Source organism: Hypanus sabinus, chromosome 29, assembly GCF_030144855.1.
Source record: "Hypanus sabinus isolate sHypSab1 chromosome 29, sHypSab1.hap1, whole genome shotgun sequence".
Lineage (NCBI taxonomy): Eukaryota > Metazoa > Chordata > Chondrichthyes > Myliobatiformes > Dasyatidae > Hypanus > Hypanus sabinus.
The window spans coordinates 1,220,825-1,236,480 of record NC_082734.1 but is presented as its reverse complement, the minus strand read 5'-3'; the positions used below and the strand labels follow the sequence as shown (position 1 = coordinate 1,236,480).

General features: G+C 57.7%; 1 protein-coding gene across 1 annotated transcript in view; it reads right to left on the bottom strand.

Moving 5' to 3' along the window:
- pitpnbl (phosphatidylinositol transfer protein, beta, like) overlaps positions 1–15,656 on the bottom strand; it is a 44,162-nt gene that overhangs the window by 10,510 nt on the left and 17,996 nt on the right. The window contains 7 exon segments of the mRNA XM_059953335.1: positions 1,738–1,860; positions 6,793–6,903; positions 13,139–13,216; positions 14,394–14,432; positions 14,434–14,478; positions 14,825–14,899; positions 15,189–15,196. Coding sequence (XP_059809318.1) covers positions 1,738–1,860; positions 6,793–6,903; positions 13,139–13,216; positions 14,394–14,432; positions 14,434–14,478; positions 14,825–14,899; positions 15,189–15,196 — 479 coding nt within the window.

Sequence of the window (15,656 nt, the reverse complement as noted above, 5' to 3'; positions counted from 1 at the left end):
CATTTGGACTCAGGCCACACTTCGTAGTCCAGGTCCAGCTCCTATACTTTGCTGCAGAGTGCCTTGTCCAGGTCAATGGATCATTGGCAGCAGCCACTCCCTTTAGAAGAGTAGTACATCGGAGTGCCCCATATCCAGCCATTCCTGTGTTTGGTTCTGCATGAATGGGACATGGAGGTCATCCTCTCGGCCTACACTGACGTTGTGCTCACGATGGTGACAAACACAGTGACCTGCGGAGGATATGCAAATGCCAGGAGCGTCCACTGCCCAGATCAACTAGGTGAAACGTTGCAGAGTCTTGGTGTGTCTGTAGCAGGTGGACACCCTGCCAGAAGAGATGAGACATTTTGAGTGGAGCACCAGGCATCTCTATCTGAGTGCTTCTGAGAAACCCTCCAGCTGGCATGTGTTCTCCAGGGGGGCTGCTGTCCTCACGAAGGGATGCAGCTGCCACCGGCAGACATCAGCCATGCTGCTTTGCGGAGTCTGCCCGGCTTCTATCAGGACCTACTGAGAGTCTGGAATATTGTTGCCTCAGGCTGGGAACTCCCTCCTCTGGCAGAGGGAGGAGACCCAGCCGACCCCTGCCTTACCTCCTCGATGTCGGTGAGGCTCAGGTGTGTGGAGTGAATATGGCTGGGCTCGCCTCTGCACCACCGGGCCGAGGCCCAGCAATCTTATCCAGTAGCCGAGCCCACACAACTTGAGCCATCCTTCGATACCAACAATCTCATTCAGGGATGCAGGTTAAAAGGTGCCTGTGGGGCTGCTGCCCCACACCCTCCACTTCCTCGCCCCTGTCCACCATCCCAACCTGGGGGCAAGTCACTTTACGAGGGAGTTCTTCCCATGAGCCTTGAAGATCTGAGGTGGAGGCTGCTACACAGAGCAGTGCCCGGTCACAAGTTCCTTGGTTTGTACACGAATCTCCCAGCCCATGTCACCTCTGCGGGCTGGAGGAGACCGTGTACCACACATACTGCATAACTGTGAAGGATACTCCTCTCTTTCTGGTTACATTTCACTCCCCCCCCCCCCCCCCATTTCTATGTGGTCATCCAGTAGGGGGGAGAGGTGGGCGGCAAGGGTGGATGAGGATGTCCTTGTCAACTCGCTCCTGGGCTGACTCAAACACAATCCGTGGGTCCTGGAAACGGGTGACAGAGGGGTCTGCCCGGGCAGACTGTCTGGCAATGTTTAGGGGGTATGTCCGTGCCTGGGTAATCATTGAGAGGGAACACGCACTGTTCATGGCGACCATAAAGGCGTCCCGGGACCGTTGGGCTCCGCGGGGAGGGGGGCAATAAGCATCCTCATTGATAGAAATGGAAACATCTATGTCATTTGTCTAGTAATAATGTTAGCCACTGGCTTGGAAATATTTGTAGTGCTGAATTTATAATAAAGATATCTTGAAAAAAAACATAAGGCCAGACACAGAGTGAAGCTCCCTCCACACCATCCCATCACACACTCCGGGGGTCAGAAACAGAGTGAAGCTCCCTCCACACCGTCCCATCACACACTCCCGGGGTCAGACACAGAGTGAAGCTCCCTCCACACCGTCCCATCACACACTCCGGGGGTCAGAAACAGAGTGAAGCTCCCTCCACACCGTCCCATCACACACTCCCGGGGTCAGACACAGAGGGAATCTCTCTGTACACTGTCCCATGACACCCCCCCGGGGTCAGACACAGAGGGAATCTCTCTGTACACTGTCCCGTCACCCACCTGAAGCAGCTCCTTTTGTGTATCCTCCTCCATCTGACGAATGTCGTCCATGGTGAGCCCGATCCATTTGTCAATCCAGCAAAAGAGTTGACGGTGGAAATTTGTGAAGAGTCGCTTCTCTTGCTGAGGGTGAAAGAGATGAGGGTCGCCGTATGAGACACAGGGAAGGGATTACGCAGAACTTCCACTTCCTAATCCGTACGGTGACGTTTCACCTCTCCCTCTCTCCCTGTTCCTCGTCTACAACTCTCCCACCTCTTCACCTTTCCTCTGAACCAGTAACTTCTGCCATGTTTGACCCATATCCCTTTCCTGTGCATGGATCTTTTAAACATTGCTAATCTACCTGCCTCTGGGAGATGGACCACCCTCCAGTTGAAAAATCTGGCCCCTATTAAACTTCTTCCCTCACATCTTAAACCCAGGCCCTTGATTCCTTTCCCATTGGAAAAAGACCTCCAGTCAATGTAACCTGCACCGCCCTTCATGGTCTATAAACCTGCCCCCGCCCCATGGTCTATAAACCTCTATCAACCTGGACTTAAACACTCCAGGGAAACAGTCCCCACCTGCCCAGTCTCTCCTTGTAACTCATGCCCTCATTCACCCACCCTTCGTGTAGCTCGCTGACCAGAACAGCACACAGTGCGGTCTCTTCAATGTCCTGTGTGTGGCATCCATCGGTCTCGAGAGACCATGGATCTGCGCCTGGAGAGTTTTGATTCAGCTGCTGATGGTGGTGCCGCGTCTGTTGTGGCTGTACCGGCCCACATGGGAGTGACAGTCTCGGTTACAGCGATTGCATTTGAAGATGCTCTCCTCCAATGTTGCCGTGTTGTCTTTTCGGCGAGCGTGCTTTTCTTCGGTGGCAAGCCTCAGTTTCTCTTCTCCTTGCTCCAACCCTCTGTGTAGTTCTTGTCTCCAGTGTGAGCAATCATTCACGACGTCTTCCATTCTTTTGACGTCCAGGTCCATTGACTTCATGTCCCTTTTGCAGATGTCTTTGAAACGAAGATGAGGATGTCCTCGTGCTCTCTTGCCAGTGGTCATTTCCCCGTACAGTAGGTCTTTCGGAATCCTCCCGTCCAGCATGCGAACCAGCGGAGGCAGCGTTGTTGGAGAAGGGTGAAGAGGCTGGGTAACTGGGCGCGGGTAAGGACTTCGGTGTTCATCCATTTGATGCCCAGAACACGTCTCAGGCTGTGAAGGTAGAAGGCGTTGAGACGTCGCTCCTGCCTGGAGTAGAGGCTCCAGGTCTCGCTGCAGTAGAGCAGTGTGCTGAGGACGCATGCCCTGTAGACTGCAATTTTGGTGTTTGTAATTAGCTTTCTGTTCTCCCAGACTCCCTTGGTCAGCCTGGCGAATGTGGTGGCTGCTCGTCCGATCTGCCTGTTGATCTCGGAGTCCAGGGAGAGGCTGTCCGTGATGGTGGAGCCGAGATATGTGAATTTGTGGACTACCTCCAGCTCGTAATTGTTGGTGTTGATGACGGGGGGGGGGGGGGGGTGTTCAATGCCTTGGTCCATCACGTTGGTCTTCTTCAGACTGATAGTTAGGCTGAATTCCTGGCAGGCTCTTGAGAGGTTGTCTGTAAGTCGCTGCAGTTGCTCTTCAGAGTGTGTCGCCAACGCTACATCGTCTGCAAACAGCATGTCTCTGATGAGTACTTCACGGACCTTGGATTTTGCCCTCAGCCAGGACAGACTGAACAGCTTTCCGTCCGATCTGGTGTGAAGGTAAACTCCATCGGCTGAAGTTCCAAATGCATGTTTCAGCGTGACTGCGAAGAAGACGCCGAATAGGGTGGGAGCAAGCACACAGCCCTGCGTCACACCGCTGCATGGTGAAAGCCTCTGAAGAAGAGCCATCAAATTGAACGACGCCTTTCATATCCGCATGAAACGATTGGACTATCTTGAGGACCCTCGGAGGACAACCAATCCTGGCGAGGATTTTAAACAAGCCGTCTCCACTAACAAGGTCGACATAGACTGGTTGTCTTTGCTCTCGGCAATTCTCTTGCAGCTGTCGAAGAGAGAAGATCATGTCAATTGTGGAACGCTCCGACCTGAAACCGTACTGAGATTCGGGATATACCCTTTCGGCGATTTTCTGTCGTCTGCCCAGGACCACGCGGGCGAAGACCTTCCCAACGATGTTCAGCAGCGAGATTCCTCTGTAGTTGTTACAATCGCTTCTGTCCCCCCTGTTCTTATAGAGGGTGACAATGTTGCAGTCTCTCATGTCTTGCAGCACCATTCCCTCCTCCCAGCACTGACAGAGTAGTTCCAGCAGGTGATTGAACAGAACTCCCTTTGCACACTTGATGACCTCCAACCCTGGTGCCTTTCCAGTGCGTAATCTGTCGATGGCTCTGCTCAGCTCTTCAGCAGTCAGCAGTACGCCCAGCTCCTCCATGACCGGTAGGCAGTTCACGGTGGCTAACGCATTGTCCGAGATATAATTTTCCCTGGAGTAGTGCTCCACCCATCTCTCCATCTGCTTTCTTTTGTCTTTGATGACCTCACCTGTCCTGGATTTCAGTGGAGCTGTCTTGCTCTGGATTGGACCGATGGCTTTCTTGATCCCCTCATACATTCCGCGAATGTTGCCTGTGTCGACTGATAACTGGATGCTTTCGCATAGTTGTAGCCAGTAGCCATTTGCACAGCGTCTGGCTGCCTTCTGTGCATTGTTCCTAGCTGTCCTCAACGCTTGCAACATTGACTGAGTAGGTTGGTTTGTGCTTCAACAGTGCAACACGCTTCTCCTCGATGGTCGCATTGAGCTCATTCGCACTTGCCTCGAACCAGTCCTGTGTCTTGTTCCGCTTCCTCCTGAAGGTCTTCAATGCAGTGCTGTGGATGGTGTCCCTGAGAAAATCCCATCTCTGCTGAACAGCTCCTCCTGGTGGGTCTGCAAGGAGGGCGTCCTCCAGTGACTTGATGAATACCTCCGCTTTGGTTAAGTTTTGGATCGGATCCGGTAGCATTGATACGCTGTTTGCCTGGAGGCTTGGCGCAGTGGGGTCTGAGTTGGCAGCAAACCAGGGAGTGATCCGTGTCACAGTCAGCACTCTGAAGGGACCGAGTCATGAGCACATTTTCCAGGTGGTTGCGTCTTGTGAGGATCAGGTCTAGCTGATGCCAGTGTTTGGAGCGGGGATGTCGCCAGCAAACTTTGTGTTGAGCTTTGGCCTGGAAGTATGTGTTGGTGACACATAGTCCATGGAGCATGCAAAGCTCGAGCAGTCGTCGTCCATTGTCATTCAAGTTACCGATCCCATACCGTCCCAGACAGCTTGGCCAGGAGTTGTGGTTGGCACCCACGCTTGTGTTGAAGTCACCAAGTAGCAGCAACTGTTCCTGTTTCGGGATCGCCTGTATTTGCCTTGAAAGTTGATCATAGAACTCATCTTTTGCGTCTTGTGTGGAATATAGGGTTGGGGCGTAAGCGCTAATAAGGTTGACAGGCCCATCGGAGGTGTGCAGCCGCAGTAAGTAAATCCGCTCTAATCCATCCTTGCTGGATTCCACCATCTTCAGCAGCGAGTTTTTCACAGCAAAGCCGACACCATGCTCTCTGGTCTCGTCCTTGCCTTTCCCCTGCCAGACAAAGGTGTACTCTCTCTCACGAAGGGTCCCCGATTCTGGAAGCCCTGTCTCTTGGAGCCACTTGAAGACGAAGCAGTTGGTTGTTAATCACTGCTGTTTTGCGGGTGTCAGTGATCTCGCAAAGGTCGTCTGATGGACCGGTTGTCATAGTCCGTACGTTCCAACATCCGAGTCTGAATGCTGGCTTCTTGCCTTGTTTCCTTGTTCTTTTGCTTGGTGCAGTGTTTACAGACCGCGATTCAGGATACTTGTATCCCTAAGCCCCACGCACCCAGTGAAGCGGGCAGACTGTGACGGGACAGCACCTTATTGGCTGGGGGCTGCCCAGCTTGAGGTGGGCGGTAGCTGTCCAGTGAGGCCTCTCCCTCCGTCGAAAGCAACCCCTGGCGCCTTGCTCTACGACAATTGAGCACAGGCTTATAACTGGTAGATTGCTGCTTTCCGTGTTTTGCCGCTGCGGTGAGGCGACACTGGAGTGTCCTCTCCAGGGCGCAGGCCTGGGCAAGGTTTTATGAGAGATCGGCAGTTACCCATGCAGCATGTCTCCCCTCTCCACGCCACCGATGCTGTCCAAGGGAAAGGCAGGGGCCGATTCAGCTTGACACTGGCGTCGTCGCAGGAGTTGCCAGAATGAGGTTAAATGTAACATCAGACTGCCTTGGGACTCCGGCTCCGGATTTGTCCTCAGGGTTTACTCCCGAAGCCTTTCCCATGAGTGGGTATGCTGCAAGGCAGCGGAGGTTTAAAATCAGAGTTTTCCTTCTCTTAGATGGACTGCCCTTCCAGGCTGACCAATGTCCTGTACACCTGTACCATAACGTCCCAGCACCACGAATGATGAAGGCCAACGTGCCAAACACCCTTTTCACCAACCTGTCAACCTGTGACTCTACTTTCAGGGAGCCATGTGCCTACACTGCTCGGTTCTTTTGTTCGACACACTCCCCAGGGTCCTGCCATTCACTGTGAACATCCTGACTCCCTAACCTGACTTCACCCTTGTCTGCGTTCAGTTCCCACTGCCTTCCTTATCCCAGTTCTTCAGCTAATTTGGATCCTGGTGTAACCAGAGACAACCTTCCTTACTGTCCACCACACCAGCAGAGTTAGTGTGGACTGTAATCCCAGTAACCACGTCAACAACACTGTCAATCGAATTGTTAATACAGAGAACTGACCACAGTGGAGCTGACACTGATCCCTGTGACACACCACTTGTCACAAGCCTCCGATCTGAATAATAATCTTCCACTACCTCCCTCCCTCCATCCCCTCTCACCTTCCCCACTCTTAACTCTGTCTGTCCTGTCTCACCACTGCCAGCCCATCCTCCTCTCCTCCCCCCACTATGCCGTCGTTCTCTCCCTCTGCCTCTGTGCCATCCTCATGTCAATTCCAGTCCCACCGTCCACATCGCCTCTCCCCAACTCTGAGAGCTGACCTTGTGGATGAACTTCTCAACTCGGCCCTGCAGCCCCCACCAATGGAAATTCACCGTCACCAGTTTGTAGGCGCACATGTGGGGGCAGTCCGGCTGATCAAGGAGATCCTTCTGTGGGCGGCAAGAGAGAGACAGGGGTGTCGGAGAATGAGAGAGACAGGGGTGGCAGGGAGAATGAGAGACAGGTGTCGGGGAGAGGGAGGGGGGAGCGTCAGGGAGAGAGTCGGGTGTCGGGGAGAGAGAGAGAGAGAATCACGTGTCGGGGAGGGGGGAGCGCCAGGGAGAGAGTCTGGTGTCGGGGAGAGAGAGAGAGAGAGAGACGGGTGTCGGGGAGAGGGAGGGGGGAGCGTCAGGGAGAGAGTCGGGTGTCGAGAGAGAGAGAATCACGTGTTGGGGAGAGGGAGGGGGGAGTGTCAGGGAGAGTCGGGTGTCAGGGGGAATGAGAGGGACAGATGTCGGGGAGAGGGAGGGGGGAGCGTCAGGGAGAGAGTCAGGTGTTGGGAGAGAGAGAGAGAGAGAGAGAGACGGGTGTCGGGGAGAGGGAGGGGGGGAGCGTCAGGGAGAGAGTCGGGTGTCGAGAGAGAGAGAATCACGTGTTGGGGAGAGGGAGGGGGGAGTGTCAGGGAGAGTCGGGTGTCAGGGGGAATGAGAGGGACAGGTGTCGGGGAGAGGGAGGGGGGAGCGTCAGGGAGAGAGTCGGTGTTTGGAGAGAGAGAGAGAGTCAGGTGTTGGGGAGAGGGACGGAGGAGTGTCAGGGAGAGAGTCTGGTGTCGGAGAGAGAGAGAGAGACTCACGTGTTGGGGAGGGGGGAGTGTCAGGGAGAAAGTCGGGTGTCGGAGAGAGAGAGAGACGGGTGTCGGGGGAGAGGGAGGGGGAGTGTCAGGGAGAGAGTCGGTGTTCGGAGAGAGAGAGAGTCACGTGTTGGGGAGAGGGAGGGGGGAGTGTCGGAGAGAGTCTGGTGTCAGGGAGAGACAGAGAGAGAGAGAGAATCACGTGTTGGGGAGAGGGAGGGGGGAGCGTCAGGGAGAGAGTCGGGTGTCGGAGAGAGAGAGAGAGACGGGTGTCGGGGAGAGGGAGGGGGAGTGTCAGGGAGAGAGTCGGTGTTTGGAGAGAGAGAGAGAGAATCACGTGTTGGGGAGAGGGAGGGGGGAGCGTCAGGGAGAGAGTCGGGTGTCGGAGAGAGAGAGACGGGTGTCGGGGAGAGGGAGGGGGAGTGTCAGGGAGAGAGTCGGGGTGTCGGAGAGAGAGAGTCATGTGTTGGGGAGAGGGAGGGGGGAGTGTCAGGGAGAGACAGAGAGAGAGAGAGAATCACGTGTTGGGGAGAGGGAGGGGGGAGCGTCAGGGAGAGAGTCGGGTGTCGGGGAGAGAGTTGGGTGTCGGGGAGAGAGAGAGTCTGGTGTCAGGGAGAATGAGAGAGACAGGTGTCGGGGAGAGGGAGGGGGGGAGCGCCAGGGAGAGAGTCGGGTGTCGGGGAGAGAGAGAGAGAGATGGGTGTCGGGGAGAGAGAGAGTCTGGTGTCGGAGAATGAGAGAGACGTGTTGGGGAGAGGGAGGGGGGGAGTGTCAGGGAGAGAGTCGGTGTTCGGAGAGAGAGAGAGAGTCACGTGTTGGGGAGAGGGAGGGGGGGAGTGTCAGGGAGAGAGTCTGGTGTCGGAGAGAGAGAGAGAGAGAATCACGTGTTGGGGAGAGGGAGGGGGGAGTGTCAGGGAGAGAGTTGGGTGTCAGGGAGAGAGTTGGGTGTCGGGGAGAGAGAGAGTCTGGTGTCGGAGAATGAGAGAGACAGGTGTCGGGGAGAGGGAGGGGGGGAGTGTCAGGGAGAGAGTCTGGTGTCGGGGAGAGAGAGAGAGAGATGGGTGTCGGGGAGGGAGAGAGAGTGGTGTCGGAGAATGAGAGAGACAGGTGTCGGGGAGAGGGAGGGGGGAGTGTCAGGGAGAGAGTCTGGTGTCGGGGAGAGAGAGAGTCTGGTGTCAGGGAGAATGAGAGAGACAGGTGTCGGGGAGAGCGCCAGGGAGAGAGTCGGGTGTCGGGGAGAGACAGAGTCTGGTGTCAGGGAGAATGAGAGAGACATGTGTTGGGGAGAGGGAGGGGTGAGCGTCGGAGAGAGTCGGGTGTCGGGGAGAGAGAGAGAGAGAGTCGGGTGTTGGGGAGAGGGAGGGGGGAGCGTCAGGGAGAGAGTCGGGTGTCGAGAGAGAGAGAATCACGTGTTGGGGAGAGGGAGGGGGAGTGTCAGGGAGAGTCGGGTGTCAGGGGGAATGAGAGGGACAGGTGTCGGGGAGAGGGAGGGGGGAGCGTCAGGGAGAGAGTCGGTGTTTGGGAGAGAGAGAGAGTCACGTGTTGGGGAGAGGGACGGAGGAGTGTCAGGGAGAGAGTCTGGTGTCGGAGAGAGAGAGAGAGAGAGAGACTCACGTGTTGGGGAGGGGGGAGTGTCAGGGAGAGTCGGGTGTCGGAGAGAGAGAGACGGGTGTCGGGGAGAGGGAGGGGGGGAGTGTCAGGGAGAAAGTCGGGTGTCGGAGAGAGAGAGAGACGGGTGTCGGGGAGAGGGAGGTGGAGTGTCAGGGAGAGAGTCGGTGTTCGGAGAGAGAGAGAGTCACGTGTTGGGGAGAGGGAGGGGGGAGTGTCGGAGAGAGTCTGGTGTCAGGGAGAGACAGAGAGAGAGAGAGAATCACGTGTTGGGGAGAGGGAGGGGGGAGCGTCAGGAGAGAGTCGGGTGTCGGAGAGAGAGAGAGAGACGGGTGTCGGGGAGAGGGAGGGGGAGTGTCAGGGAGAGAGTCGGTGTTTGGAGAGAGAGAGAGAGAATCACGTGTTGGGGAGAGGGAGGGGGGAGCGTCAGGGAGAGAGTCGGGTGTCGGAGAGAGAGAGACGGGTGTCGGGGAGAGGGAGGGGGGAGCGTCAGGGAGAGAGTCGGGTGTCGGAGAGAGAGAGACGGGTGTCGGGGAGAGGGAGGGGGAGTGTCAGGGAGAGAGTCGGTGTTCGGAGAGAGAGAGAGAGTCACGTGTTGGGGAGAGGGAGGGGGGAGTGTCAGGGAGAGAGTCTGGTGTCAGGGAGAGAGAGAGAGAGAGAGAATCACGTGTTGGGGAGAGGGAGGGGGGAGTGTCAGGGAGAGAGTTGGGTGTCAGGGAGAGAGTTGGGTGTCGGGGAGAGAGAGAGTCTGGTGTCAGGGAGAATGAGAGAGACAGGTGTCGGGGAGAGGGAGGGGGGAGCGTCAGGTAGAGAGTCTGGTGTCGGGGAGAGAGAGAGAGAGATGGGTGTCGGGGAGGGAGAGAGAGTGGTGTCGGAGAATGAGAGAGACAGGCGTCGGGGAGAGGGAGGGGGGAGTGTCAGGGAGAGAGTCAGGTGTTGGGGAGAGAGAGAGAGAGACGGGTGTCGGGGAGAGAGAGAGAGAGAGAGAGTCGGGTGTTGGGGAGAGGGAGGGGTGAGCGTCGGAGAGAGTCGGGTGTCGGGGAGAGAGAGAGAGAGAGAGACGGGTGTCGGGGAGAGGGAGGGGGGAGCGTCAGGGAGAGAGACGGGTGTCGGGGAGAGGGAGGGGGGAGCGCCAGGGAGAGAGTCGGGTGTCGGGGAGAGAGAGAGAGAGATGGGTGTCGGGGAGAGGGAGGGGGGAGTGTCAGGGAGAGAGTCGGTGTTCGGAGAGAGAGAGAGAGTCACGTGTTGGGGAGAGGGAGGGGGGAGTGTCAGGGAGAGAGTCTGGTGTCAGGGAGAGAGAGAGAGAGAGAGAATCACGTGTTGGGGAGAGGGAGGGGGGAGTGTCAGGGAGAGAGTTGGTGTCAGGGAGAGAGTTGGGTGTCGGGGAGAGAGAGAGTCTGGTGTCAGGGAGAATGAGAGAGACAGGTGTCGGGGAGAGGGAGGGGGGAGCGTCAGGTAGAGAGTCTGGTGTCGGGGAGAGAGAGAGAGAGATGGGTGTCGGGGAGGGAGAGAGAGTGGTGTCGGAGAATGAGAGAGACAGGTGTCGGGGAGAGGGAGGGGGGGAGTGTCAGGGAGAGAGTCTGGTGTCGGGGAGAGAGAGAGTCTGGTGTCAGGGAGAATGAGAGAGACAGGTGTCGGGGAGAGCGCCAGGGAGAGAGTCGGGTGTCGGGGGAGAGACAGAGTCTGGTGTCAGGGAGAATGAGAGAGACATGTGTTGGGGAGAGGGAGGGGTGAGCGTCGGAGAGAGTCGGGTGTCGGGGAGAGAGAGAGAGAGAGTTGGGTGTTGGGGAGAGGGAGGGGGGAGCGTCAGGGAGAGAGTCTGGTGTCGGGGAGAGAGAGAGTCTGGTGTCAGGGAGAATGAGAGAGACAGGTGTCGGGGAGAGCGCCAGGGAGAGAGTCGGGTGTCGGGGAGAGACAGAGTCTGGTGTCAGGGAGAATGAGAGAGACATGTGTTGGGGAGAGGGAGGGGTGAGCGTCGGAGAGAGTCGGGTGTCGGGGAGAGAGAGAGAGAGAGAGTCGGGTGTTGGGGAGAGGGAGGGGGGAGCGTCAGGGAGAGAGTCGGGTGTCGAGAGAGAGAGAATCACGTGTTGGGGGAGAGGGAGGGGGGGAGAGTCAGGGAGAGAGTCGGGTGTCAGGGGGAATGAGAGGGACAGGTGTCGGGGAGAGGGAGGGGGGAGCGTCAGGGAGAGAGTCTGGTGTCGGAGAGAGAGAGAGAGACTCACGTGTTGGGGAGGGGGGAGCGTCAGGGAGAAAGTCGGGTGTCGGAGAGAGAGAGAGACGGGTGTCGGGGAGAGGGAGGGGGAGTGTCAGGGAGAGAGTCGGTGTTTGGAGAGAGAGAGAGAGAATCACGTGTTGGGGAGAGGGAGGGGGGAGCGTCAGGGAGAGAGTCGGGTGTCGGAGAGAGAGAGACGGGTGTCAGGGAGAGGGAGGGGGAGTGTCAGGGAGAGAGTCGGTGTTCGGAGAGAGAGAGAGAGTCACGTGTTGGGGAGAGGGAGGGGGGAGTGTCAGGGAGAGAGTCTGGTGTCAGGGAGAGACAGAGAGAGAGAGAGAATCACGTGTTGGGGAGAGGGAGGGGGGGAGCGCCAGGGAGAGAGTCGGGTGTCGAGAGAGAGAGAGAATCACGTGTTGGGGAGAGGGAGGGGGGAGTGTCAGGGAGAGAGTTGGGTGTCAGAGAGAGTGTTGGGTGTCGGGGAGAGAGAGAGTCTGGTGTCAGGGAGAATGAGAGAGACAGGTGTCGGGGAGAGGGAGGGGGGGAGCGCCAGGGAGAGAGTCGGGTGTCGGGGAGAGAGAGAGAGAGATGGGTGTCGGGGAGAGAGAGAGTCTGGTGTCGGAGAATGAGAGAGACGTGTTGGGGAGAGGGAGGGGGGGAGTGTCAGGGAGAGAGTCGGTGTTCGGAGAGAGAGAGAGAGTCACGTGTTGGGGAGAGGGAGGGGGGGAGTGTCAGGGAGAGAGTCTGGTGTCAGGGAGAGACAGAGAGAGAGAGAGAATCACGTGTTGGGGAGGGGGAGGGGGGAGTGTCAGGGAGAGAGTTGGGTGTCGGGGAGAGAGAGAGTCTGGTGTCAGGGAGAATGAGAGAGACAGGTGTTGGGGAGAGGGAGGGGGGGAGCGTCAGGGAGAGAGTCTGGTGTCGGGGAGAGAGAGAGAGAGAGATGGGTGTCGGGGAGGGAGAGAGAGTGGTGTCAGGGAGAATGAGAGAGACGGGTGTCGGGGAGAGCGCCAGGGAGAGAGTCGGGTGTCGGGGAGAGACAGAGTCTGGTGTCAGGGAGAATGAGAGAGACATGTGTTGGGGAGAGGGAGGGGTGAGCGTCGGAGAGAGTCAGGTGTCGGGGAGAGAGAGAGAGAGACGGGTGTCGGGGAGAGGGAGGGGGGAGCGTCAGGGAGAGAGTCAGGTGTTGGGGAGAGAGAGAGAGAGACGGGTGTCGGGGAGAGGGAGGGGGGGAGCGTCAGGGAGAGAGTCGGGTGTCGGGGAGAGAGAGAGAGAGAGTCGGGTGTTGGGGAGAGGGAGGGGGGAGCGTCAGGGAGAGAGTCGGGTGTCAGAGTGAGAGAGAGAGAGAGACAGGTGTCGGCGAGAGGGAGGGGGGAGTGTCAGGGAGAGAGAGAGAGTCACGTGTTGGGGAGAGGGACGGTGGAGTGTCAGGGAGAGAGAGAGAGAGAGAGAGAGAAAGACTCACGTGTTGGGGAGGGGGGAGTGTCAGGGAGAGAGTCGGGTGTCGGGGAGAGAGAGAAAATCACGTGTTGGGGAGAGGGAGGGGGGAGCGTCAGGGAGAGAGTCTGGTGTCGGAGAATGAGAGACACGTGTTGGGGAGAGGGAGGGGGGGAGTGTCAGGGAGAGAGAGAGAGAGAGAGAGAAAGACTCACGTGTTGGGGAGGGGGGAGTGTCAGGGAGAGAGTCGGGGTGTCGGGCAAAGGATGTGGGGGAGGGGTGACAGAAATGACAGGATTTGTACCTTCCAGCTTGGCCCCAGAGGGCCTCGTCCTGTCTTCACTGATTTGAAAATTGCTGGATCTTCGTCAGATTTATAATCCTGGGAGAGATGATGGGAACACTCAGATTCCCTGCATTCATTCCCATTGTCCCCACTGCCAACAGGATTCTACTCCTACCCATTCACTCCCACCGGGACCCCTCCCATTCCCATTCACTCCCACGGGACCCCACCCGTTCCCATTCACTCTCACGGGACCCCGCCCTTTCCCATTCATTCCCACCGGGACCCCACCCATTCCCATTCACTCCCAGTGGGACCCCTCCCGTTCCCATTCTCTCCCACCAGGACCCCACCCGTTCCCATTCACACTCACCGGGACCCCACCCATTCCCATTCACTCCCACCGGCACCCCACCCATTCCCATTCACTCCCACGGGACCCCACCCATTCCCATTCACTCCCACGGGAAACCGCCCTTTCCCATTCATTCCCACCGGGACCCCACGCATTCCCATTCACTCCCAGTGGGACCCCACCCGTTCCCATTCACTCCCACCGGGACCCCACCTGTTCCCATTCACTCCCACGGGACCCCACCCGTTCCCACTGGGACCCCACTCTTTCCCATTCATTCCCACTAGGACCCCACCCGTTCCCATTCACTCCCACCGGGACCCCGCCCTTTCCCATTCACTCCCACGGGATCCCGCCCTTTCCCATTCACACCCACTGGGACCCCACCCATTCCCATTCACTCCCACGGGACCCCACCCATTCCCATTCACACCCACCGGGCCCCCACCCATTCCCATTCACACCCACCGGGACCCCACCCCTATCCATTCACTCCCACCGGCACCCCACCCATTCCCATTCACTCCCACGGGACCGCACCCTTTCCCATTCACTCCCACGGGACCCCACCCATTCCCATTCACTCCCACGGGAAACCGCCCTTTCCCATTCATTCCCACCGGGACCCCACGCATTCCCATTCACTCCCACAGGACCCCACCCGTTCCCATTCATTCCCACTGGGACTCCACCCCTATCCATTCACTCCCACCGGGACCCATTTGGTATCAGTGGGCCCCAGCCCTCTCTAGGGGCATCCTGGAGCCAAGGTGGTGGTGTGATTTGGGGGGCAGTGTCCCACCTTACATGGCACTGTGCTCTGGCCTGCGATTTGAGGGATACAAGTGAGTGTGATTGGGGGTGGGGGGAGAGGGGAGTGGGAAGGGAGAGGGGTTTGGGAGTTAACCAGTTCCTCACATTGCCATACACCATGCTCCGGTCTGCGATGTCGATGGGGCAGAACCTCCACCTCCTTCCAGTCCTCGGGGTCGAGGCCGTGAACCTGTGGGGTGGGGAGAAGAATTCAAAGGGAGGAAGATTCAGTGGGGTTGTGGAGAAATAGATGGAGGCAGGTTGACTCAGTCAGTACATCTATGTTACTGTCCCTGTTTTAACCCCAACCCTCTCTTCCCAACCTCCCTCCAGTCCCTCACTTCCCCCTCCTCCCACCCTCCACAGCCCTCAGTTCTCCCGTCCCTTCCCTCATCCCTTTAGTGACCCCACCATTTCCCCCCTCTTCCTCACTGACCACTTCTTCCTGTCTCCCCATTTTATAAACCCATTAGGGCATTAGGGCCCTTCCTGCCCTCACACTCCAGCTCTCCTACTCCCCTCTCCCCCTCACTCACATTCTCCTGCTCCCCCAGGTCGGGCTTGTGCCAGGTCTCAATCTTCACAAAGAAATCGTCTTTCATGTACTCGTTCTGTAAGGAGATATACCATTGGGAGAGGCTGAAGCAAGAACCGCACTGGGTAGGGCGAGACACAGGGAGGGGATAAACAGGGGATGAGTGAGGGAGAGGAGGGGGAGCAATGGGGCATTGGATGCTGAGGGGGAAAGAGGACAGTTGGAGGGGGAGGAGGTGTCATTGTGAGGTGGGGGCTCACAGTCTATGAGGAGGGGAGGTGATTTGGTGCCTGGGTCCAGAGGGCAGCAGGAGGGGCAGGGGCAGGGCACTGAGAGATCAGTAGTGGGGAGAGGGAAGCACTTACCGTGACGACTAGGTCCGTACAGCAGCAGTGAGGCACATGGAAGAGAGGGAGACGGGATTACTCAGGGCACTGCCCCCCCACAACAGTCCTCCCCACCCTCCCCACAAACCCATCGACCTGAGGCTCTTTGTGGGTCACAATCGACCATCGATCTGCATCCTAGCTGTCTATATGACATGCAAGCCTGGGCAGTACAACATGGGAAGCTTCCCCTCTCCACACATCTGATGAACCCAAAGGAAGGCATCGCAGGAGTTGCCGGTCAGTGTTGAACTGCCTTTGGGACTCCAGTTCTGGATTTTTCCCTCGGGGTTCACTCCCGAAGCCTTCCCCGTGAGTGGGTACGGGCCGCAAGGCAGCGGAAGGTTTGCATCAGAGTTCTTTCCCTTCTCCTAGGGGAGCTGCCGCACCACCCGCTGATGCAGTCCATCCTGCCTCGCGAGTGACTCGGTTCTGAAAGTGTCATTA